This window comes from Rana temporaria, chromosome 3 (assembly GCF_905171775.1).
Source record: "Rana temporaria chromosome 3, aRanTem1.1, whole genome shotgun sequence".
Lineage (NCBI taxonomy): Eukaryota > Metazoa > Chordata > Amphibia > Anura > Ranidae > Rana > Rana temporaria.
Genome location: NC_053491.1, coordinates 143,265,850 through 143,292,721, shown reverse-complemented (window position 1 = coordinate 143,292,721; position 26,872 = coordinate 143,265,850). Strand labels below are relative to the sequence as shown.

The window sequence follows — 26,872 nt, the reverse complement described above, 5'->3', positions numbered from 1 at the left end:
TTAAACTCATAATGCAGAATCTGCCACCAGATGCAGATTGCCACATGCCACCAGATGCAGATTGCCACATGCCACAGTCACATGCCACCAGATGCAGATTGCCACAGTCACATGCTACCAGATGCAGATTGCCACAGTGCCTGTCACCAGATTGCCACAGTGCCACCAGATGCAGATTGCCACATGCCACAGTCGCATGCCACAGTCACATGCCACCAGATGCAGATTGCCACAGTCACATGCCACCAGATGCAGATTGCCACAGTGCCTGTCACCAGATTGCCACATGCCACCAGATGCAGATTGCCACATGCCACAGTCACATGCCACCAGATGCAGATTGCCACAGTCACATGCCACCAGATGCAGATTGCCACATGCCTCCAGATGCAGATTGGCACATGCCTTCAGATGCAGATTGCCACATGCCACAGTCACATGCCACCAGATGCAGATTGCCACATGCCACAGTCGCATGCCACCAGATACAGATTGCCACAGTGCCCGTCACCAGATTGCCACATGCCACCAGATGCAGATTGCCACATGCCACCAGATGCAGTGTTCTGACACCAGCACCCAGATAGAGAACACTGACACCAGCACCCAGATACAGAGCACTATCTGGGTGCTGGTGTCAGTGTTCTATCGCAGTGCTGGTGCCAGTGAAGGAGGTAGCCAATCAGCAGGCAGTGCCAGCATAGGATGCAGAGCTCCCCCGGCCCACCACAACCGAGCATCAGCACTGGACTGGGTTGGGACCTCTCGACCCCTGCAGTGGTGCCCTGCATAGGTGGGGGTAAGTACCGGGTGGAGGGGTCAGGGGCTGTAAAGCACAGGTTTTCACACTGGCACAGAACTGTGCTGCCCTGAGTGTGGCACTGAGGATCAGGAGGAAGGGAGTAGGGGGATAGGGCGGAGGTGGCTATAAAGACCAATGGCTGAGGGATGCTGGAGGAGCAGGGGTGGGGGCTGACTCTCTCTGATGATGGTGGTAGCTGACTGCAGAAGGGGGTTGTGGCATGACACTTCTTCTTTCCTACCTCACATCGGCTTCATACAGTGAGGCTTCCTCCCCTGCGGGGCCCTCCTCCCCTCTGCTTACCAGATGCCGTACGCCTCCTCCGGGTGTGCAGGGATTGCTCACTCCAGTGGCACAGTGAGGGGTGACGGGGGGGGGGCGATCTGCGTCCCCAGAGTAGCAGGAACTATTAACTTCTTGCTGCAAGGAATGTATCTCCTCACCTTCTCCTCCGGACAACACAGTGCTGGCCCCGCCTCCTCCCCAGGACACATACAGAGCCACGGCTCCGTCCTCTCTCCCCAGTCTCCACTGCCTGGCTGTAGAGCTCAGGCTGCTGCAGTGTGAGGGCACTTGTGTGTGGGCGGAAGTGCCGTGATCCGGACGGGCGGTGAGAGATATCATCTCTCTGCTTGCCCGCCGCCGCACCTCACACAGTACAGCCTTCGCGGCCCGGCTGCAAATAGGCTACGGCCCGGCAGTGGGCCGCGGACCGGGGGTTGGGGAACCCTGACGTAGACAATAATATAAACCTGAAAGAGGTTGTAATCCTTTCTAACTCTGAGAAAAATTAAAAAAGAAAAATGGTAATAGATGGAGCTAACTTATGTTAAAATATATTGAGTATTAATAATATACTATAGATAGATAAATCTATAGGCTATCTTCTGTAATTGTTGTGTATTGTATCTACTTTGACTTACTGCATTGCGGTGCCATTTTAAATGAAGAGCTCTGCAATGTACTAGTACATGTAAAGGGCATTAATTTGCATTGGAGACATTTGCACATAACCACAATGCAAAAGCTTGATTCATCTCTAAAACACATTCAGACATAGGGAAAATAGAGAGAATTTAATTTTTTATTTCTTCACAAAAGTTTTTCAAAAAATGTCCCACAAAAACAATCTTTAGAAAATCTTAACATGGTTTCCTTGTCAAAAAACAGGATTTTGTTGTTCTGTATTTTCAGGCTTTATTCTTATTCTTCTAAAAAAAGTTTTTATTTTTTAAACATTATGGGACTAAAACAAATATTATCTATGTGTTTTCTCTTCTGAATGAATAGTCTTTTAATACAGACACTTTATTCAGCTGAGGAGCATAAGAAAAATATACATGTTTGTAATAAGAGGTAAAATGTATGGATTTCAGAGAATACTAAAGGGAATTAGCACTCTTTGTAACATTTATTTGCTAATTCCTTCTAACAACCCCTTCAATTGTTAAATTGTTTCTCTTGTTAAAAAAGCAATGTCTATTTTCGGTGTTTCCTCAGCTCCATTTAGTGATCAAAATGTGGTATTTTATTTCTGCCATAATAAAAGAAGCATTCATTGAGAAGAGAAAACAAACTTAAGAAAACGAGCAATTCCAAAACTCACACAGAATGAACATACAGATTGAGATGGTGTATGGCGTTGTGAATTGTTGTTAATAAATCAACTCTTTTATGTCATTTAATAGTAGAATTTCTTTTTCTTTTCAATAGGAGAACAGGAAACAACAAAAGCCCCATCTGTAGAAGGTATTTATGTGCAAAAAAAAGTGTATTTTGGCATTGGACAAGGACAATTAAACTTTCATCAATCTTCTACATTTTCAGGGTCCAATTTAACTAAGCAGGGAACAAACTATTTGTTGGAATTTAATACTTTTAGCATTCTAAAGTAAATTAAATGTGCAGTGATGTCATCAACTAGAGCATATTTGAATATCTTTCAAATGGCACATGTTTAGGATATATTAACCGTACCTAAAGGTAAGACTTACTATAAGCCTACGTGTAGGTAGAAACTTTAAATTTAAGTTTACTACCACTTTAACATAATTCAGATTTTAAAATTAAAACTCATGTTGGGACTGCACAATCCAGCACATCATCTCTTATGCTATATCAAACTGCAAAAAATACAACATTGTTGATGGGACTTTGAAGGCGCTGCTATCGTTTTCTAACACAAACAAGTATATAAAATCTTTGAACTTTGTATTTTAGTTACGTAAAACTGATCTTTTGAGCCTTTCAAAAACCTTATTTGTAAGCCTCCACAAATAATTGGAGGCTTACAAGTAAAGGCTTGCCAAAATAAGTGTCTCCTTGGAAGATGTCCTTTTTATTCCTGTTCTAGTTATAACTATAAATATGAGCTCATGCCTTACTTTCAATCCAGGGGCAATGGCCACTAGAAAAAATAGAAAAGATAATCGCCATAGTGGTGACGTAGACAATAATATAAACCTGAAAGAGGTTGTAATCCTTTCTAACTCTGAGAAAAATTTAAAAAGAAAAATGGTAATAGATGGAGCTAACTTATGTTAAAATATATTGAGTATTAATAATATACTATAGATAGATAAATCTATAGGCTATCTTCTGTAATTGTTGTGTATTGTATCTACTTTGACTTACTGCATTGCGGTGCCATTTTAAATGAAGAGCTCTGCAATGTACTAGTACATGTAAAGGGCATTAATTTGCATTGGAGACATTTGCACATAACCACAATGCAAAAGCTTGATTCATCTCTAAAACACATTCAGACATAGGGAAAATAGAGAGAATTTAATTTTTTATTTCTTCACAAAAGTTTTTCAAAAAATGTCCCACAAAAACAATCTTTAGAAAATCTTAACATGGTTTCCTTGTCAAAAAACAGGATTTTGTTGTTCTGTATTTTCAGGCTTTATTCTTATTCTTCTAAAAAAAGTTTTTATTTTTTAAACATTATGGGACTAAAACAAATATTATCTATGTGTTTTCTCTTCTGAATGAATAGTCTTTTAATACAGACACTTTATTCAGCTGAGGAGCATAAGAAAAATATACATGTTTGTAATAAGAGGTAAAATGTATGGATTTCAGAGAATACTAAAGGGAATTAGCACTCTTTGTAACATTTATTTGCTAATTCCTTCTAACAACCCCTTCAATTGTTAAATTGTTTCTCTTGTTAAAAAAGCAATGTCTATTTTCGGTGTTTCCTCAGCTCCATTTAGTGACCAAAATGTGGTATTTTATTTCTGCCATAATAAAAGAAGCATTCATTGAGAAGAGAAAACAAACTTAAGAAAACGAGCAATTCCAAAACTCACACAGAATGAACATACAGATTGAGATGGTGTATGGCGTTGTGAATTGTTGTTAATAAATCAACTCTTTTATGTCATTTAATAGTAGAATTTCTTTTTCTTTTCAATAGGAGAACAGGAAACAACAAAAGCCCCATCTGTAGAAGGTATTTATGTGCAAAAAAAAGTGTATTTTGGCATTGGACAAGGACAATTAAACTTTCATCAATCTTCTACATTTTCAGGGTCCAATTTAACTAAGCAGGGAACAAACTATTTGTTGGAATTTAATACTTTTAGCATTCTAAAGTAAATTAAATGTGCAGTGATGTCATCAACTAGAGCATATTTGAATATCTTTCAAATGGCACATGTTTAGGATATATTAACCGTACCTAAAGGTAAGACTTACTATAAGCCTACGTGTAGGTAGAAACTTTAAATTTAAGTTTACTACCACTTTAACATAATTCAGATTTTAAAATTAAAACTCATGTTGGGACTGCACAATCCAGCACATCATCTCTTATGCTATATCAAACTGCAAAAAATACAACATTGTTGATGGGACTTTGAAGGCGCTGCTATCGTTTTCTAACACAAACAAGTATATAAAATCTTTGAACTTTGTATTTTAGTTACGTAAAACTGATCTTTTGAGCCTTTCAAAAACCTTATTTGTAAGCCTCCACAAATAATTGGAGGCTTACAAGTAAAGGCTTGCCAAAATAAGTGTCTCCTTGGAAGATGTCCTTTTTATTCCTGTTCTAGTTATAACTATAAATATGAGCTCATGCCTTACTTTCAATCCAGGGGCAATGGCCACTAGAAAAAATAGAAAAGATAATCGCCATAGTGGTGACGTAGACAATAATATAAACCTGAAAGAGGTTGTAATCCTTTCTAACTCTGAGAAAAATTTAAAAAGAAAAATGGTAATAGATGGAGCTAACTTATGTTAAAATATATTGAGTATTAATAATATACTATAGATAGATAAATCTATAGGCTATCTTCTGTAATTGTTGTGTATTGTATCTACTTTGACTTACTGCATTGCGGTGCCATTTTAAATGAAGAGCTCTGCAATGTACTAGTACATGTAAAGGGCATTAATTTGCATTGGAGACATTTGCACATAACCACAATGCAAAAGCTTGATTCATCTCTAAAACACATTCAGACATAGGGAAAATAGAGAGAATTTAATTTTTTATTTCTTCACAAAAGTTTTTCAAAAAATGTCCCACAAAAACAATCTTTAGAAAATCTTAACATGGTTTCCTTGTCAAAAAACAGGATTTTGTTGTTCTGTATTTTCAGGCTTTATTCTTATTCTTCTAAAAAAAGTTTTTATTTTTTAAACATTATGGGACTAAAACAAATATTATCTATGTGTTTTCTCTTCTGAATGAATAGTCTTTTAATACAGACACTTTATTCAGCTGAGGAGCATAAGAAAAATATACATGTTTGTAATAAGAGGTAAAATGTATGGATTTCAGAGAATACTAAAGGGAATTAGCACTCTTTGTAACATTTATTTGCTAATTCCTTCTAACAACCCCTTCAATTGTTAAATTGTTTCTCTTGTTAAAAAAGCAATGTCTATTTTCGGTGTTTCCTCAGCTCCATTTAGTGATCAAAATGTGGTATTTTATTTCTGCCATAATAAAAGAAGCATTCATTGAGAAGAGAAAACAAACTTAAGAAAACGAGCAATTCCAAAACTCACACAGAATGAACATACAGATTGAGATGGTGTATGGCGTTGTGAATTGTTGTTAATAAATCAACTCTTTTATGTCATTTAATAGTAGAATTTCTTTTTCTTTTCAATAGGAGAACAGGAAACAACAAAAGCCCCATCTGTAGAAGGTATTTATGTGCAAAAAAAAGTGTATTTTGGCATTGGACAAGGACAATTAAACTTTCATCAATCTTCTACATTTCAGGGTCCAATATAACTAAGCAGGGAACAAACTATTTGTTGGAATTTAATACTTTTAGCATTCTAAAGTAAATTAAATGTGCAGTGATGTCATCAACTAGAGCATATTTGAATATCTTTCAAATGGCACATGTTTAGGATATATTAACCGTACCTAAAGGTAAGACTTACTATAAGCCTACGTGTAGGTAGAAACTTTAAATTTAAGTTTACTACCACTTTAACATAATTCAGATTTTAAAATTAAAACTCATGTTGGGACTGCACAATCCAGCACATCATCTCTTATGCTATATCAAACTGCAAAAAATACAACATTGTTGATGGGACTTTGAAGGCGCTGCTATCGTTTTCTAACACAAACAAGTATATAAAATCTTTGAACTTTGTATTTTAGTTACGTAAAACTGATCTTTTGAGCCTTTCAATAACCTTATTTGTAAGCCTCCACAAATAATTGGAGGCTTACAAGTAAAGGCTTGCCAAAATAAGTGTCTCCTTGGAAGATGTCCTTTTTATTCCTGTTCTAGTTATAACTATAAATATGAGCTCATGCCTTACTTTCAATCCAGGGGCAATGGCCACTAGAAAAAATAGAAAAGATAATCGCCATAGTGGTGACGTAGACAATAATATAAACCTGAAAGAGGTTGTAATCCTTTCTAACTCTGAGAAAAATTTAAAAAGAAAAATGGTAATAGATGGAGCTAACTTATGTTAAAATATATTGAGTATTAATAATATACTATAGATAGATAAATCTATAGGCTATCTTCTGTAATTGTTGTGTATTGTATCTACTTTGACTTACTGCATTGAGTTGCCATTTTAAATGAAGAGCTCTGCAATGTACTAGTACATGTAAAGGGCATTAATTTGCATTGGAGACATGTGCACATAACCACAATGCAAAAGCTTGATTCATCCCTAAAACACATTCAGACATAGGGAAAATAGAGCCAATATAAGTTTTTTATTTCTTCACAAAAGTTTTTCAAAAAATGTCCCACAAAAACAATCTTTAGAAAATCTTAACATGGTTCCCTTGTCAAAAAACAGGATTTTGTTGTTCTGTATTTTCAGGCTTTATTCTTATTCTTCTAAAAAAAGTTTTTATTTTTTAAACATTATGGGACTAAAACAAATATTATCTATGTGTTTTCTCTTCTGAATGAATAGTCTTTTAATACAGACACTTTATTCAGCTGAGGAGCATAAGAAAAATATACATGTTTGTAATATGAGGTAAAATGTATGGATTTCAGAGAATACTAAAGGGAATTAGCACTCTTGGTAACATTTATTTGCTAATTCCTTCTAACAACCCCTTCAATTGTTAAATTGTTTCTCTTGTTAAAAAAGCAATGTCTATTTTCGGTGTTTCCTCAGCTCCATTTAGTGACCAAAATGTGGTATTTTATTTCTGCCATAATAAAAGAAGCATTCATTGAGAAGAGAAAACAAACTTAAGAAAACGAGCAATTCCGAAACTCACACAGAATGAACATACATATTGAGATGGTGTATGGCGTTGTGAATTTTTGTTAATAAATCATCTCTTTTATGTCATTTAATAGTAGAATTTTTTTTTCTTTTCAATAGGAGTAAAGGAAACAACAAAAGCCCCATCTGTAGAAGGTATTTATGTGCAAAAAAAAGTGTATTTTGGCATTGGACAAGGACAATTAAACTTTCATCAATCTTCTACATTGCCAGGGTCCAATATAACTAAGCAGGGAACAAACTATTTGTTGGAATTTAATACTTTTAGCATTCAAAAGTAAATTAAATGTGCAGTGATGTCATCAACTAGAGCCTATTTGAATATCTTTCAAATGGCACATGTTTAGGATATATTAACCGTACCTAAAGGTAAGACTTACTATAAGCCTACGTGTAGGTAGAAACTTTAAATTTAAGTTTACTACCACTTTAACATAATTCAGATTTTAAAATTAAAACTCATGTTGGGACTGCTCAATCCAGCACATCATCTCTTATGCTATATCAAACTGCAAAAAATACAACATTGTTGATGGGACTTTGAAGGTGCTGCTATGGTTTTCTAACACAAACAAGTATATAAAATCTTTGAACTTTGTATTTTAGTTATGTAAAACTGATCTTTTGAGCCTTTCAAAAACCTTATTTGTAAGCCTCCACAAATAATTGGAGGCTTACAAGTAAAGGCTTGCCAAAATAAGTGTCTCCTTGGAAGATGTCCTTTTTATTCCTGTTCTAGTTATAACTATAAATATGAGCTCATGCCTTACTTTCAATCCAGGGGCAATGGCCACTAGAAAAAATAGAAAAGATAATCGCCATAGTGGTGACGTAGACAATAATATAAACCTGAAAGAGGTTGTAATCCTTTCTAACTCTGAGAAAAATTTAAAAAGAAAAATGGTAATAGATGGAGCTAACTTATGTTAAAATATATTGAGTATTAATAATATACTATAGATAGATAAATCTATAGGCTATCTTCTGTAATTGTTGTGTATTGTATCTACTTTGACTTACTGCATTGCGGTGCCATTTTAAATGAAGAGCTCTGCAATGTACTAGTACATGTAAAGGGCATTAATTTGCATTGGAGACATTTGCACATAACCACAATGCAAAAGCTTGATTCATCTCTAAAACACATTCAGACATAGGGAAAATAGAGAGAATTTAATTTTTTATTTCTTCACAAAAGTTTTTCAAAAAATGTCCCACAAAAACAATCTTTAGAAAATCTTAACATGGTTTCCTTGTCAAAAAACAGGATTTTGTTGTTCTGTATTTTCAGGCTTTATTCTTATTCTTCTAAAAAAAGTTTTTATTTTTTAAACATTATGGGACTAAAACAAATATTATCTATGTGTTTTCTCTTCTGAATGAATAGTCTTTTAATACAGACACTTTATTCAGCTGAGGAGCATAAGAAAAATATACATGTTTGTAATAAGAGGTAAAATGTATGGATTTCAGAGAATACTAAAGGGAATTAGCACTCTTTGTAACATTTATTTGCTAATTCCTTCTAACAACCCCTTCAATTGTTAAATTGTTTCTCTTGTTAAAAAAGCAATGTCTATTTTCGGTGTTTCCTCAGCTCCATTTAGTGACCAAAATGTGGTATTTTATTTCTGCCATAATAAAAGAAGCATTCATTGAGAAGAGAAAACAAACTTAAGAAAACGAGCAATTCCAAAATTCACACAGAATGAACATACAGATTGAGATGGTGTATGGCGTTGTGAATTTTTGTTAATAAATCATCTCTTTTATGTCATTTAATAGTAGAATTTTTTTTCTTTTCAATAGGAGTAAAGGAAACAACAAAAGCCCCATCTGTAGAAGGTATTTATGTGCAAAAAAAGTGTATTTTGGCATTGGACAAGGACAATTAAACTTTCATCAATCTTCTACATTGCCAGGGTCCAATATAACTAAGCAGGGAACAAACTATTTGTTGGAATTTAATACTTTTAGCATTCAAAAGTAAATTAAATGTGCAGTGATGTCATCAACTAGAGCCTATTTGAATATCTTTCAAATGGCACATGTTTAGGATATATTAACCGTACCTAAAGGTAAGACTTACTATAAGCCTACGTGTAGGTAGAAACTTTAAATTTAAGTTTACTACCACTTTAACATAATTCAGATTTTATAATTAAAACTCATGTTGGGACTGCACAATCCAGCACATCATCTCTTATGCTATATCAAACTGCAAAAAATACAACATTGTTGATGGGACTTTGAAGGTGCTGCTATCGTTTTCTAACACAAACAAGTATATAAAATCTTTGAACTTTGTATTTTAGTTACGTAAAACTGATCTTTTGAGCCTTTCAAAAACCTTATTTGTAAGCCTCCACAAATAATTGGAGGCTTACAAGTAAAGGCTTGCCAAAATAAGTGTCTCCTTGGAAGATGTCCTTTTTATTCCTGTTCTAGTTATAACTATAAATATGAGCTCATGCCTTACTTTCAATCCAGGGGCAATGGCCACTAGAAAAAATAGAAAAGATAATCGCCATAGTGGTGACGTAGACAATAATATAAACCTGAAAGAGGTTGTAATCCTTTCTAACTCTGAGAAAATTTTAAAAAGAAAAATGGTAATAGATGGAGCTAACTTATGTTAAAATATATTGAGTATTAATAATATACTATAGATAGATAAATCTATAGGCTATCTTCTGTAATTGTTGTGTATTGTATCTACTTTGACTTACTGCATTGCGGTGCCATTTTAAATGAAGAGCTCTGCAATGTACTAGTACATGTAAAGGGCATTAATTTGCATTGGAGACATTTGCACATAACCACAATGCAAAAGCTTGATTCATCTCTAAAACACATTCAGACATAGGGAAAATAGAGAGAATTTAATTTTTTATTTCTTCACAAAAGTTTTTCAAAAAATGTCCCACAAAAACAATCTTTAGAAAATCTTAACATGGTTTCCTTGTCAAAAAACAGGATTTTATTTCTGCCATAATAAAAGAAGCATTCATTGAGAAGAGAAAACAAACTTAAGAAAACGAGCAATTCCAAAACTCACACAGAATGAACATACAGATTGAGATGGTGTATGGCGTTGTGAATTTTTGTTAATAAATCATCTCTTTTATGTCATTTAATAGTAGAATTTTTTTTTCTTTTCAATAGGAGTAAAGGAAACAACAAAAGCCCCATCGGTAGAAGGTATTTATGTGCAAAAAAAAGTGTATTTTGGCATTGGACAAGGACAATTAAACTTTCATCAATCTTCTACATTGCCAGGGTCCAATATAACTAAGCAGGGAACAAACTATTTGTTGGAATTTAATACTTTTAGCATTCAAAAGTAAATTAAATGTGCAGTGATGTCATCAACTAGAGCCTATTTGAATATCTTTCAAATGGCACATGTTTAGGATATATTAACCGTACCTAAAGGTAAGACTTACTATAAGCCTACGTGTAGGTAGAAACTTTAAATTTAAGTTTACTACCACTTTAACATAATTCAGATTTTAAAATTAAAACTCATGTTGGGACTGCACAATCCAGCACATCATCTCTTATGCTATATCAAACTGCAAAAAATACAACATTGTTGATGGGACTTTGAAGGTGCTGCTATCGTTTTCTAACACAAACAAGTATATAAAATCTTTGAACTTTGTATTTTAGTTACGTAAAACTGATCTTTTGAGCCTTTCTAAAATATATTGAGTATTAATAATATACTATAGATAGATAAATCTATAGGCTATCTTCTGTAATTGTTGTGTATTGTATCTACTTTGACTTACTGCATTGCGGTGCCATTTTAAATGAAGAGCTCTGCAATGTACTAGTACATGTAAAGGGCATTAATTTGCATTGGAGACATTTGCACATAACCACAATGCAAAAGCTTGATTCATCTCTAAAACACATTCAGACATAGGGAAAATAGAGAGAATTTAATTTTTTATTTCTTCACAAAAGTTTTTCAAAAAATGTCCCACAAAAACAATCTTTAGAAAATCTTAACATGGTTTCCTTGTCAAAAAACAGGATTTTGTTGTTCTGTATTTTCAGGCTTTATTCTTATTCTTCTAAAAAAAGTTTTTATTTTTTAAACATTATGGGACTAAAACAAATATTATCTATGTGTTTTCTCTTCTGAATGAATAGTCTTTTAATACAGACACTTTATTCAGCTGAGGAGCATAAGAAAAATATACATGTTTGTAATAAGAGGTAAAATGTATGGATTTCAGAGAATACTAAAGGGAATTAGCACTCTTTGTAACATTTATTTGCTAATTCCTTCTAACAACCCCTTCAATTGTTAAATTGTTTCTCTTGTTAAAAAAGCAATGTCTATTTTCGGTGTTTCCTCAGCTCCATTTAGTGACCAAAATGTGGTATTTTATTTCTGCCATAATAAAAGAAGCATTCATTGAGAAGAGAAAACAAACTTAAGAAAACGAGCAATTCCAAAACTCACACAGAATGAACATACAGATTGAGATGGTGTATGGCGTTGTGAATTGTTGTTAATAAATCAACTCTTTTATGTCATTTAATAGTAGAATTTCTTTTTCTTTTCAATAGGAGAACAGGAAACAACAAAAGCCCCATCTGTAGAAGGTATTTATGTGCAAAAAAAGTGTATTTTGGCATTGGACAAGGACAATTAAACTTTCATCAATCTTCTACATTGCCAGGGTCCAATATAACTAAGCAGGGAACAAACTATTTGTTGGAATTTAATACTTTTAGCATTCAAAAGTAAATTAAATGTGCAGTGATGTCATCAACTAGAGCCTATTTGAATATCTTTCAAATGGCACATGTTTAGGATATATTAACCGTACCTAAAGGTAAGACTTACTATAAGCCTACCTGTAGGTAGAAACTTTAAATTTAAGTTTACTACCACTTTAACATAATTCAGATTTTAAAATTAAAACTCATGTTGGGACTGCACAATCCAGCACATCATCTCTTATGCTATATCAAACTGCAAAAAATACAACATTGTTGATGGGACTTTGAAGGTGCTGCTATCGTTTTCTAACACAAACAAGTATATAAAATCTTTGAACTTTGTATTTTAGTTACGTAAAACTGATCTTTTGAGCCTTTCAAAAACCTTATTTGTAAGCCTCCACAAATAATTGGAGGCTTACAAGTAAAGGCTTGCCAAAAATAAGTGTCTCCTTGGAAGATGTCCTTTTTATTCCTGTTCTAGTTATAACTATAAATATGAGCTCATGCCTTACTTTCAATCCAGGGGCAATGGCCACTAGAAAAAATAGAAAAGATCATCGCCATAGTGGTGACGTAGAAAATAATATAAACCTGAAAGAGGTTGTAATCCTTTCTAACTCTGAGAAAAATTAAAAAGAAAAATGGTAATAGATGGAGCTAACTTATGTTAAAATATATTGAGTATTAATAATATACTATAGATAGATAAATCTATAGGCTATCTTCTGTAATTGTTGTGTATTGTATCTACTTTGACTTACTGCATTGCGGTGCCATTTTAAATGAAGAGCTCTGCAATGTACTAGTACATGTAAAGGGCATTAATTTGCATTGGAGACATTTGCACATAACCACAATGCAAAAGCTTGATTCATCTCTAAAACACATTCAGACATAGGGAAAATAGAGAGAATTTAATTTTTTATTTCTTCACAAAAGTTTTTCAAAAAATGTCCCACAAAAACAATCTTTAGAAAATCTTAACATGGTTTCCTTGTCAAAAAACAGGATTTTGTTGTTCTGTATTTTCAGGCTTTATTCTTATTCTTCTAAAAAAAGTTTTTATTTTTTAAACATTATGGGACTAAAACAAATATTATCTATGTGTTTTCTCTTCTGAATGAATAGTCTTTTAATACAGACACTTTATTCAGCTGAGGAGCATAAGAAAAATATACATGTTTGTAATAAGAGGTAAAATGTATGGATTTCAGAGAATACTAAAGGGAATTAGCACTCTTTGTAACATTTATTTGCTAATTCCTTCTAACAACCCCTTCAATTGTTAAATTGTTTCTCTTGTTAAAAAAGCAATGTCTATTTTCGGTGTTTCCTCAGCTCCATTTAGTGACCAAAATGTGGTATTTTATTTCTGCCATAATAAAAGAAGCATTCATTGAGAAGAGAAAACAAACTTAAGAAAACGAGCAATTCCAAAACTCACACAGAATGAACATACAGATTGAGATGGTGTATGGCGTTGTGAATTGTTGTTAATAAATCAACTCTTTTATGTCATTTAATAGTAGAATTTCTTTTTCTTTTCAATAGGAGAACAGGAAACAACAAAAGCCCCATCTGTAGAAGGTATTTATGTGCAAAAAAAAGTGTATTTTGGCATTGGACAAGGACAATTAAACTTTCATCAATCTTCTACATTGCCAGGGTCCAATATAACTAAGCAGGGAACAAACTATTTGTTGGAATTTAATACTTTTAGCATTCAAAAGTAAATTAAATGTGCAGTGATGTCATCAACTAGAGCCTATTTGAATATCTTTCAAATGGCACATGTTTAGGATATATTAACCGTACCTAAAGGTAAGACTTACTATAAGCCTACGTGTAGGTAGAAACTTTAAATTTAAGTTTACTACCACTTTAACATAATTCAGATTTTAAAATTAAAACTCATGTTGGGACTGCACAATCCAGCACATCATCTCTTATGCTATATCAAACTGCAAAAAATACAACATTGTTGATGGGACTTTGAAGGTGCTGCTATCGTTTTCTAACACAAACAAGTATATAAAATCTTTGAACTTTGTATTTTAGTTACGTAAAACTGATCTTTTGAGCCTTTCAAAAACCTTATTTGTAAGCCTCCACAAATAATTGGAGGCTTACAAGTAAAGGCTTGCCAAAATAAGTGTCTCCTTGGAAGATGTCCTTTTTATTCCTGTTCTAGTTATAACTATAAATATGAGCTCATGCCTTACTTTCAATCCAGGGGCAATGGCCACTAGAAAAAATAGAAAAGATAATCGCCATAGTGGTGACGTAGACAATAATATAAACCTGAAAGAGGTTGTAATCCTTTCTAACTCTGAGAAAAATTTAAAAAGAAAAATGGTAATAGATGGAGCTAACTTATGTTAAAATATATTGAGTATTAATAATATACTATAGATAGATAAATCTATAGGCTATCTTCTGTAATTGTTGTGTATTGTATCTACTTTGACTTACTGCATTGAGTTGCCATTTTAAATGAAGAGCTCTGCAATGTACTAGTACATGTAAAGGGCATTAATTTGCATTGGAGACATGTGCACATAACCACAATGCAAAAGCTTGATTCATCCCTAAAACACATTCAGACATAGGGAAAATAGAGCCAATATAAGTTTTTTATTTCTTCACAAAAGTTTTTCAAAAAATGTCCCACAAAAACAATCTTTAGAAAATCTTAACATGGTTTCCTTGTCAAAAAACAGGATTTTGTTGTTCTGTATTTTCAGGCTTTATTCTTATTCTTCTAAAAAAAGTTTTTATTTTTTAAACATTATGGGACTAAAACAAATATTATCTATGTGTTTTCTCTTCTGAATGAATAGTCTTTTAATACAGACACTTTATTCAGCTGAGGAGCATAAGAAAAATATACATGTTTGTAATAAGAGGTAAAATGTATGGATTTCAGAGAATACTAAAGGGAATTAGCACTCTTGGTAACATTTATTTGCTAATTCCTTCTAACAACCCCTTCAATTGTTAAATTGTTTCTCTTGTTAAAAAGGCAATGTCTATTTTCGGTGTTTCCTCAGCTCCATTTAGTGACCAAAATGTGGTATTTTATTTCTGCCATAATAAAAGAAGCATTCATTGAGAAGAGAAAACAAACTTAAGAAAACGAGCAATTCCGAAACTCACACAGAATGAACATACAGATTGAGATGGTGTATGACGTTGTGAATTTTTGTTAATAAATCAACTCTTTTATGTCATTTAATAGTAGAATTTTTTTTCTTTTCAATAGGAGTAAAGGAAACAACAAAAGCCCCATCTGTAGAAGGTATTTATGTGCAAAAAAAAGTGTATTTTGGCATTGGACAAGGACAATTAAACTTTCATCAATCTTCTACATGGCCAGGGTCCAATATAACTAAGCAGGGAACACACTATTTGTTGGAATTTAATACTTTTAGCATTCAAAAGTAAATTAAATGTGCAGTGATGTCATCAACTAGAGCCTATTTGAATATCTTTCAAATGGCACATGTTTAGGATATATTAACCGTACCTAAAGGTAAGACTTACTATAAGCCTACCTGTAGGTAGAAACTTTAAATTTAAGTTTACTACCACTTTAACATAATTCAGATTTTAAAATTAAAAGTCATGTTGGGACTGCACAATCCAGCACATCATCTCTTATGCTATATCAAACTGCAAAAAATACAACATTGTTGATGGGACTTTGAAGGTGCTGCTATCGTTTTCTAACACAAACAAGTATATAAAATCTTTGAACTTTGTATTTTAGTTACGTAAAACTGATCTTTTGAGCCTTTCAAAAACCTTATTTGTAAGCCTCCACAAATAATTGGAGGCTTACAAGTAAAGGCTTGCCAAAATAAGTGTCTCCTTGGAAGATGTCCTTTTTATTCCTGTTCTAGTTATAACTATAAATATGAGCTCATGCCTTACTTTCAATCCAGGGGCAATGGCCACTAGAAAAAATAGAAAAGATAATCGCCATAGTGGTGACGTAGACAATAATATAAACCTGAAAGAGGTTGTAATCCTTTCTAACTCTGAGAAAAATTAAAAAGAAAAATGGTAATAGATGGAGCTAACTTATGTTAAAATATATTGAGTATTAATAATATACTATAGATAGATAAATCTATAGGCTATCTTCTGTAATTGTTGTGTATTGTATCTACTTTGACTTACTGCATTGCGGTGCCATTTTAAATGAAGAGCTCTGCAATGTACTAGTACATGTAAAGGGCATTAATTTGCATTGGAGACATTTGCACATAACCACAATGCAAAAGCTTGATTCATCTCTAAAACACATTCAGACATAGGGAAAATAGAGAGAATTTAATTTTTTATTTCTTCACAAAAGTTTTTCAAAAAATGTCCCACAAAAACAATCTTTAGAAAATCTTAACATGGTTTCCTTGTCAAAAAACAGGATTTTGTTGTTCTGTATTTTCAGGCTTTATTCTTATTCTTCTAAAAAAAGTTTTTATTTTTTAAACATTATGGGACTAAAACAAATATTATCTATGTGTTTTCTCTTCTGAATGAATAGTCTTTTAATACAGACACTTTATTCAGCTGAGGAGCATAAGAAAAATATACATGTTTGTAATAAGAGGTAAAATGTATGGATTTCAGAGAATACTAAAGGGAATTAGCACTCTTTGTAACATTTATTTGCTAATTCCTTCTAACAACCCCTTCAATTGTTAAATTGTTTCTCTTGTTAAAAAAGCAATGTCTATTTTCGGTGTTTCCTCAGCTCCATTTAGTGATCAAAATGTGGTATTTTATTTCTGCCATAATAAAAGAAGCATTCATTGAGAAGAGAAAACAAACTTAAGAAAACGAGCAATTCCAAAACTCACACAGAATGAACATACAGATTGAGATGGTGTATGGCGTTGTGAATTGTTGTTAATAAATCAACTCTTTTATGTCATTTAATAGTAGAATTTCTTTTTCTTTTCAATAGGAGAACAGGAAACAACAAAAGCCCCATCTGTAGAAGGTATTTATGTGCAAAAAAAAGTGTATTTTGGCATTGGACAAGGACAATTAAACTTTCATCAATCTTCTACATTGCCAGGGTCCAATATAACTAAGCAGGGAACAAACTATTTGTTGGAATTTAATACTTTTAGCATTCAAAAGTAAATTAAATGTGCAGTGATGTCATCAACTAGAGCCTATTTGAATATCTTTCAAATGGCACATGTTTAGGATATATTAACCGTACCTAAAGGTAAGACTTACTATAAGCCTACGTGTAGGTAGAAACTTTAAATTTAAGTTTACTACCACTTTAACATAATTCAGATTTTAAAATTAAAACTCATGTTGGGACTGCACAATCCAGCACATCATCTCTTATGCTATATCAAACTGCAAAAAATACAACATTGTTGATGGGACTTTGAAGGTGCTGCTATCGTTTTCTAACACAAACAAGTATATAAAATCTTTGAACTTTGTATTTTAGTTACGTAAAACTGATCTTTTGAGCCTTTCAAAAACCTTATTTGTAAGCCTCCACAAATAATTGGAGGCTTACAAGTAAAGGCTTGCCAAAATAAGTGTCTCCTTGGAAGATGTCCTTTTTATTCCTGTTCTAGTTATAACTATAAATATGAGCTCATGCCTTACTTTCAATCCAGGGGCAATGGCCACTAGAAAAAATAGAAAAGATAATCGCCATAGTGGTGACGTAGACAATAATATAAACCTGAAAGAGGTTGTAATCCTTTCTAACTCTGAGAAAAATTTAAAAAGAAAAATGGTAATAGATGGAGCTAACTTATGTTAAAATATATTGAGTATTAATAATATACTATAGATAGATAAATCTATAGGCTATCTTCTGTAATTGTTGTGTATTGTATCTACTTTGACTTACTGCATTGCGGTGCCATTTTAAATGAAGAGCTCTGCAATGTACTAGTACATGTAAAGGGCATTAATTTGCATTGGAGACATTTGCACATAACCACAATGCAAAAGCTTGATTCATCTCTAAAACACATTCAGACATAGGGAAAATAGAGCCAATATAATTTTTTATTTCTTCACAAAAGTTTTTCAAAAAATGTCCCACAAAAACAATCTTTAGAAAATCTTAACATGGTTTCCTTGTCAAAAAACAGGATTTTGTTGTTCTGTATTTTCAGGCTTTATTCTTATTCTTCTAAAAAAAGTTTTTATTTTTTAAACATTATGGGACTAAAACAAATATTATCTATGTGTTTTCTCTTCTGAATGAATAGTCTTTTAATACAGACACTTTATTCAGCTGAGGAGCATAAGAAAAATATACATGTTTGTAATAAGAGGTAAAATGTATGGATTTCAGAGAATACTAAAGGGAATTAGCACTCTTTGTAACATTTATTTGCTAATTCCTTCTAACAACCCCTTCAATTGTTAAATTGTTTCTCTTGTTAAAAAAGCAATGTCTATTTTCGGTGTTTCCTCAGCTCCATTTAGTGACCAAAATGTGGTATTTTATTTCTGCCATAATAAAAGAAGCATTCATTGAGAAGAGAAAACAAACTTAAGAAAACGAGCAATTCCAAAACTCACACAGAATGAACATACAGATTGAGATGGTGTATGGCGTTGTGAATTGTTGTTAATAAATCAACTCTTTTATGTCATTTAATAGTAGAATTTCTTTTTCTTTTCAATAGGAGAACAGGAAACAACAAAAGCCCCATCTGTAGAAGGTATTTATGTGCAAAAAAAAGTGTATTTTGGCATTGGACAAGGACAATTAAACTTTCATCAATCTTCTACATTGCCAGGGTCCAATATAACTAAGCAGGGAACAAACTATTTGTTGGAATTTAATACTTTTAGCATTCAAAAGTAAATTAAATGTGCAGTGATGTCATCAACTAGAGCCTATTTGAATATCTTTCAAATGGCACATGTTTAGGATATATTAACCGTACCTAAAGGTAAGACTTACTATAAGCCTACGTGTAGGTAGAAACTTTAAATTTAAGTTTACTACCACTTTAACATAATTCAGATTTTAAAATTAAAACTCATGTTGTGACTGCACAATCCAGCACATCATCTCTTATGCTATATCAAACTGCAAAAAATACAACATTGTTGATGGGACTTTGAAGGTGCTGCTATCGTTTTCTAACACAAACAAGTATATAAAATCTTTGAACTTTGTATTTTAGTTACGTAAAACTGATCTTTTGAGCCTTTCAAAAACCTTATTTGTAAGCCTCCACAAATAATTGGAGGCTTACAAGTAAAGGCTTGCCAAAATAAGTGTCTCCTTGGAAGATGTCCTTTTTATTCCTGTTCTAGTTATAACTATAAATATGAGCTCATGCCTTACTTTCAATCCAGGGGCAATGGCCACTAGAAAAAATAGAAAAGATAATCGCCATAGTGGTGACGTAGACAATAATATAAACCTGAAAGAGGTTGTAATCCTTTCTAACTCTGAGAAAAATGTAAAAAGAAAAATGGTAATAGATGGAGCTAACTTATGTTAAAATATATTGAGTATTAATAATATACTATAGATAGATAAATCTATAGGCTATCTTCTGTAATTGTTGTGTATTGTATCTACTTTGACTTACTGCATTGCGGTGCCATTTTAAATGAAGAGCTCTGCAATGTACTAGTACATGTAAAGGGCATTAATTTGCATTGGAGACATTTGCACATAACCACAATGCAAAAGCTTGATTCATCTCTAAAACACATTCAGACATAGGGAAAATAGAGAGAATTTAATTTTTTATTTCTTCACAAAAGTTTTTCAAAAAATGTCCCACAAAAACAATCTTTAGAAAATCTTAACATGGTTTCCTTGTCAAAAAACAGGATTTTGTTGTTCTGTATTTTCAGGCTTTATTCTTATTCTTCTAAAAAAAGTTTTTATTTTTTAAACATTATGGGACTAAAACAAATATTATCTATATGTTTTCTCTTCTGAATGAATAGTCTTTTAATACAGACACTTTATTCAGCTGAGGAGCATAAGAAAAATATACATGTTTGTAATAAGAGGTAAAATGTATGGATTTCAGAGAATACTAAAGGGAATTAGCACTCTTTGTAACATTTATTTGCTAATTCCTTCTAACAACCCCTTCAATTGTTAAATTGTTTCTCTTGTTAAAAAAGCAATGTCTATTTTCGGTGTTTCCTCAGCTCCATTTAGTGATCAAAATGTGGTATTTTATTTCTGCCATAATAAAAGAAGCATTCATTGAGAAGAGAAAACAAACTTAAGAAAACGAGCAATTCCAAAACTCACACAGAATGAACATACAGATTGAGATGGTGTATGGCGTTGTGAATTGTTGTTAATAAATCAACTCTTTTATGTCATTTAATAGTAGAATTTCTTTTTCTTTTCAATAGGAGAACAGGAAACAACAAAAGCCCCATCTGTAGAAGGTATTTATGTGCAAAAAAAAGTGTATTTTGGCATTGGACAAGGACAATTAAACTTTCATCAATCTTCTACATTGCCAGGGTCCAATATAACTAAGCAGGGAACAAACTATTTGTTGGAATTTAATACTTTTAGCATTCAAAAGTAAATTAAATGTGCAGTGATGTCATCAACTAGAGCCTATTTGAATATCTTTCAAATGGCACATGTTTAGGATATATTAACCGTACCTAAAGGTAAGACTTACTATAAGCCTACGTGTAGGTAGAAACTTTAAATTTAAGTTTACTACCACTTTAACATAATTCAGATTTTAAAATTAAAACTCATGTTGGGACTGCACAATCCAGCACATCATCTCTTATGCTATATCAAACTGCAACAAATACAACATTGTTGATGGGACTTTGAAGGTGCTGCTATCGTTTTCTAACACAAACAAGTATATAAAATCTTTGAACTTTGTATTTTAGTTACGTAAAACTGATCTTTTGAGCCTTTCAAAAACCTTATTTGTAAGCCTCCACAAATAATTGGAGGCTTACAAGTAAAGGCTTGCCAAAATAAGTGTCTCCTTGGAAGATGTCCTTTTTATTCCTGTTCTAGTTATAACTATAAATATGAGCTCATGCCTTACTTTCAATCCAGGGGCAATGGCCACTAGAAAAAATAGAAAAGATAATCGCCATAGTGGTGACGTAGACAATAATATAAACCTGAAAGAGGTTGTAATCCTTTCTAACTCTGAGAAAAATTAAAAAAGAAAAATGGTAATAGATGGAGCTAACTTATGTTAAAATATATTGAGTATTAATAATATACTATAGATAGATAAATCTATAGGCTATCTTCTGTAATTGTTGTGTATTGTATCTACTTTGACTTACTGCATTGAGTTGCCATTTTAAATGAAGAGCTCTGCAATGTACTAGTACATGTAAAGGGCATTAATTTGCATTGGAGACATGTGCACATAACCACAATGCAAAAGCTTGATTCATCTCTAAAACACATTCAGACATAGGGAAAATAGAGCCAATATAATTTTTTATTTCTTCACAAAAGTTTTTCAAAAAATGTCCCACAAAAACAATCTTTAGAAAATCTTAACATGGTTTCCTTGTCAAAAAACAGGATTTTGTTGTTCTGTATTTTCAGGCTTTATTCTTATTCTTCTAAAAAAAGTTTTTATTTTTTAAACATTATGGGACTAAAACAAATATTATCTATGTGTTTTCTCTTCTGAATGAATAGTCTTTTAATACAGACACTTTATTCAGCTGAGGAGCATAAGAAAAATATACATGTTTGTAATAAGAGGTAAAATGTATGGATTTCAGAGAATACTAAAGGGAATTAGCACTCTTTGTAACATTTATTTGCTAATTCCTTCTAACAACCCCTTCAATTGTTAAATTGTTTCTCTTGTTAAAAAAGCAATGTCTATTTTCGGTGTTTCCTCAGCTCCATTTAGTGATCAAAATGTGGTATTTTATTTCTGCCATAATAAAAGAAGCATTCATTGAGAAGAGAAAACAAACTTAAGAAAACGAGCAATTCCAAAACTCACACAGAATGAACATACAGATTGAGATGGTGTATGGCGTTGTGAATTGTTGTTAATAAATCAACTCTTTTATGTCATTTAATAGTAGAATTTCTTTTTCTTTTCAATAGGAGAACAGGAAACAACAAAAGCCCCATCTGTAGAAGGTATTTATGTGCAAAAAAAAGTGTATTTTGGCATTGGACAAGGATAATTAAACTTTCATCAATCTTCTACATTGCCAGGGTCCAATATAACTAAGCAGGGAACAAACTATTTGTTGGAATTTAATACTTTTAGCATTCAAAAGTAAATTAAATGTGCAGTGATGTCATCAACTAGAGCCTATTTGAATATCTTTCAAATGGCACATGTTTAGGATATATTAACCGTACCTAAAGGTAAGACTTACTATAAGCCTACGTGTAGGTAGAAACTTTAAATTTAAGTTTACTACCACTTTAACATAATTCAGATTTTAAAATTAAAACTCATGTTGGGACTGCACAATCCAGCACATCATCTCTTATGCTATATCAAACTGCAAAAAATACAACATTGTTGATGGGACTTTGAAGGTGCTGCTATCGTTTTCTAACACAAACAAGTATATAAAATCTTTGAACTTTGTATTTTAGTTACGTAAAACTGATCTTTTGAGCCTTTCAAAAACCTTATTTGTAAGCCTCCACAAATAATTGGAGGCTTACAAGTAAAGGCTTGCCAAAATAAGTGTCTCCTTGGAAGATGTCCTTTTTATTCCTGTTCTAGTTATAACTATAAATATGAGCTCATGCCTTACTTTCAATCCAGGGGCAATGGCCACTAGAAAAAATAGAAAAGATAATCGCCATAGTGGTGACGTAGACAATAATATAAACCTGAAAGAGGTTGTAATCCTTTCTAACTCTGAGAAAAATTAAAAAGAAAAATGGTAATAGATGGAGCTAACTTATGTTAAAATATATTGAGTATTAATAATATACTATAGATAGATAAATCTATAGGCTATCTTCTGTAATTGTTGTGTATTGTATCTACTTTGACTTACTGCATTGAGTTGCCATTTTAAATGAAGAGCTCTGCAATGTACTAGTACATGTAAAGGGCATTAATTTGCATTGGAGACATGTGCACATAACCACAATGCAAAAGCTTGATTCATCTCTAAAACACATTCAGACATAGGGAAAATAGAGCCAATATAATTTTTTATTTCTTCACAAAAGTTTTTCAAAAAATGTCACACAAAAACAATCTTTAGAAAATCTTAACATGGTTCCCTTGTCAAAAAACAGGATTTTGTTGTTCTGTATTTTCAGGCTTTATTCTTATTCTTCTAAAAAAAGTTTTTATTTTTTAAACATTATGGGACTAAAACAAATATTATCTATGTGTTTTCTCTTCTGAATGAATAGTCTTTTAATACAGACACTTTATTCAGCTGAGGAGCATAAGAAAAATATACATGTTTGTAATAAGAGGTAAAATGTATGGATTTCAGAGAATACTAAAGGGAATTAGCACTCTTTGTAACATTTATTTGCTAATTCCTTCTAACAACCCCTTCAATTGTTAAATTGTTTCTCTTGTTAAAAAAGCAATGTCTATTTTCGGTGTTTCCTCAGCTCCATTTAGTGATCAAAATGTGGTATTTTATTTATGCCATAATAAAAGAAGCATTCATTGAGAAGAGAAAACAAACTTAAGAAAACGAGCAATTCCAAAACTCACACAGAATGAACATACAGATTGAGATGGTGTATGGCGTTGTGAATTGTTGTTAATAAATCAACTCTTTTATGTCATTTAATAGTAGAATTTCTTTTTCTTTTCAATAGGAGAACAGGAAACAACAAAAGCCCCATCTGTAGAAGGTATTTATGTGCAAAAAAAAGTGTATTTTGGCATTGGACAAGGACAATTAAACTTTCATCAATCTTCTACATTGCCAGGGTCCAATATAACTAAGCAGGGAACAAACTATTTGTTGGAATTTAATACTTTTAGCATTCAAAAGTAAATTAAATGTGCAGTGATGTCATCAACTAGAGCCTATTTGAATATCTTTCAAATGGCACATGTTTAGGATATATTAACCGTACCTAAAGGTAAGACTTACTATAAGCCTACGTGTAGGTAGAAACTTTAAATTTAAGTTTACTACCACTTTAACATAATTCAGATTTTAAAATTAAAACTCATGTTGGGACTGCACAATCCAGCACATCATCTCTTATGCTATATCAAACTTCAAAAAATACAACATTGTTGATGGGACTTTGAAGGTGCTGCTATCGTTTTCTAACACAAACAAGTATATAAAATCTTTGAACTTTGTATTTTAGTTACGTAAAACTGATCTTTTGAGCCTTTCAAAAACCTTATTTGTAAGCCTCCACAAATAATTGGAGGCTTACAAGTAAAGGCTTGCCAAAATAAGTGTCTCCTTGGAAGATGTCCTTTTTATTCCTGTTCTAGTTATAACTATAAATATGAGCTCATGCCTTACTTTCAATCCAGGGGCAATGGCCACTAGAAAAAATAGAAAAGATAATCGCCATAGTGGTGACGTAGACAATAATATAAACCTGAAAGAGGTTGTAATCCTTTCTAACTCTGAGAAAAATTAAAAAGAAAAATGGTAATAGATGGAGCTAACTTATGTTAAAATATATTGAGTATTAATAATATACTATAGATAGATAAATCTATAGGCTATCTTCTGTAATTGTTGTGTATTGTATCTACTTTGACTTACTGCATTGAGGTGCCATTTTAAATGAAGAGCTCTGCAATGTACTAGTACATGTAAAGGGCATTAATTTGCATTGGAGACATGTGCACATAACCACAATGCAAAAGCTTGATTCATCTCTAAAACACATTCAGACATAGGGAAAATAGAGCCAATATAATTTTTTATTTCTTCACAAAAGTTTTTCAAAAAATTTCCCACAAAAACAATCTTTAGAAAATCTTAACATGGTTCCCTTGTCAAAAAACAGGATTTTGTTGTTCTGTATTTTCAGGCTTTATTCTTATTCTTCTAAAAAAAGTTTTTATTTTTTAAACATTATGGGACTAAAACAAATATTATCTATGTGTTTTCTCTTCTGAATGAATAGTCTTTTAATACAGACACTTTATTCAGCTGAGGAGCATAAGAAAAATATACATGTTTGTAATAAGAGGTAAAATGTATGGATTTCAGAGAATACTAAAGGGAATTAGCACTCTTTGTAACATTTATTTGCTAATTCCTTCTAACAACCCCTTCAATTGTTAAATTGTTTCTCTTGTTAAAAAAGCAATGTCTATTTTCGGTGTTTCCTCAGCTCCATTTAGTGACCAAAATGTGGTATTTTATTTCTGCCATAATAAAAGAAGCATTCATTGAGAAGAGAAAACAAACTTAAGAAAACGAGCAATTCCGAAACTCACACAGAATGAACATACAGATTGAGATGGTGTATGGCGTTGTGAATTGTTGTTAATAAATCAACTCTTTTATGTCATTTAATAGTAGAATTTCTTTTTCTTTTCAATAGGAGAACAGGAAACAACAAAAGCCCCATCTGTAGAAGGTATTTATGTGCAAAAAAAGTGTATTTTGGCATTGGACAAGGACAATTAAACTTTCATCAATCTTCTACATTGCCAGGGTCCAATATAACTAAGCAGGGAACAAACTATTTGTTGGAATTTAATACTTTTAGCATTCAAAAGTAAATTAAATGTGCAGTGATGTCATCAACTAGAGCCTATTTGAATATCTTTCAAATGGCACATGTTTAGGATATATTAACCGTACCTAAAGGTAAGACTTACTATAAGCCTACGTGTAGGTAGAAACTTTAAATTTAAGTTTACTACCACTTTAACATAATTCAGATTTTAAAATTAAAACTCATGTTGGGACTGCACAATCCAGCACATCATCTCTTATGCTATATCAAACTGCAAAAAATACAACATTGTTGATGGGACTTTGAAGGTGCTGCTATCGTTTTCTAACACAAACAAGTATATAAAATCTTTGAACTTTGTATTTTAGTTACGTAAAACTGATCTTTTGAGCCTTTCAAAAACCGTATTTGTAAGCCTCCACAAATAATTGGAGGCTTACAAGTAAAGGCTTGCCAAAATAAGTGTCTCCTTGGAAGATGTCCTTTTTATTCCTGTTCTAGTTATAACTATAAATATGAGCTCATGCCTTACTTTCAATCCAGGGGCAATGGCCACTAGAAAAAATAGAAAAGATAATCGCCATAGTGGTGACGTAGACAATAATATAAACCTGAAAGAGGTTGTAATCCTTTCTAACTCTGAGAAAAATTAAAAAAGAAACATGGTAATAGATGGAGCTAACTTATGTTAAAATATATTGAGTATTAATAATATACTATAGATAGATAAATCTATAGGCTATCTTCTGTAATTGTTGTGTATTGTATCTACTTTGACTTACTGCATTGAGTTGCCATTTTAAATGAAGTGCTCTGCAATGTACTAGTACATGTAAAGGGCATTAATTTGCATTGGAGACATGTGCACATAACCACAATGCAAAAGCTTGATTCATCTCTAAAACACATTCAGACAT

The 26,872-nt window shown here is 32.4% G+C and overlaps 1 protein-coding gene across 50 annotated transcripts in view; it reads left to right on the top strand.

The window, feature by feature from the left end:
• Positions 1 to 26,872, top strand: part of LOC120931788 (mucin-19-like) — a 584,870-nt gene that overhangs the window by 461,312 nt on the left and 96,686 nt on the right. For 38 of the 50 annotated variants that reach the window (XM_040343605.1, XM_040343599.1, XM_040343577.1 and 35 more), the window contains one exon: positions 10,715 to 10,750. The exons of 11 other annotated variants lie outside the window; for them this stretch is intronic. In XM_040343605.1, coding sequence (XP_040199539.1) covers positions 10,715 to 10,750 — 36 coding nt within the window. Of the gene's footprint in view, positions 1 to 10,714; positions 10,751 to 12,133; positions 12,305 to 26,872 lie in introns of those variants that run through there. One more of the 50 variants, XM_040343606.1, reaches the window with a different exon arrangement.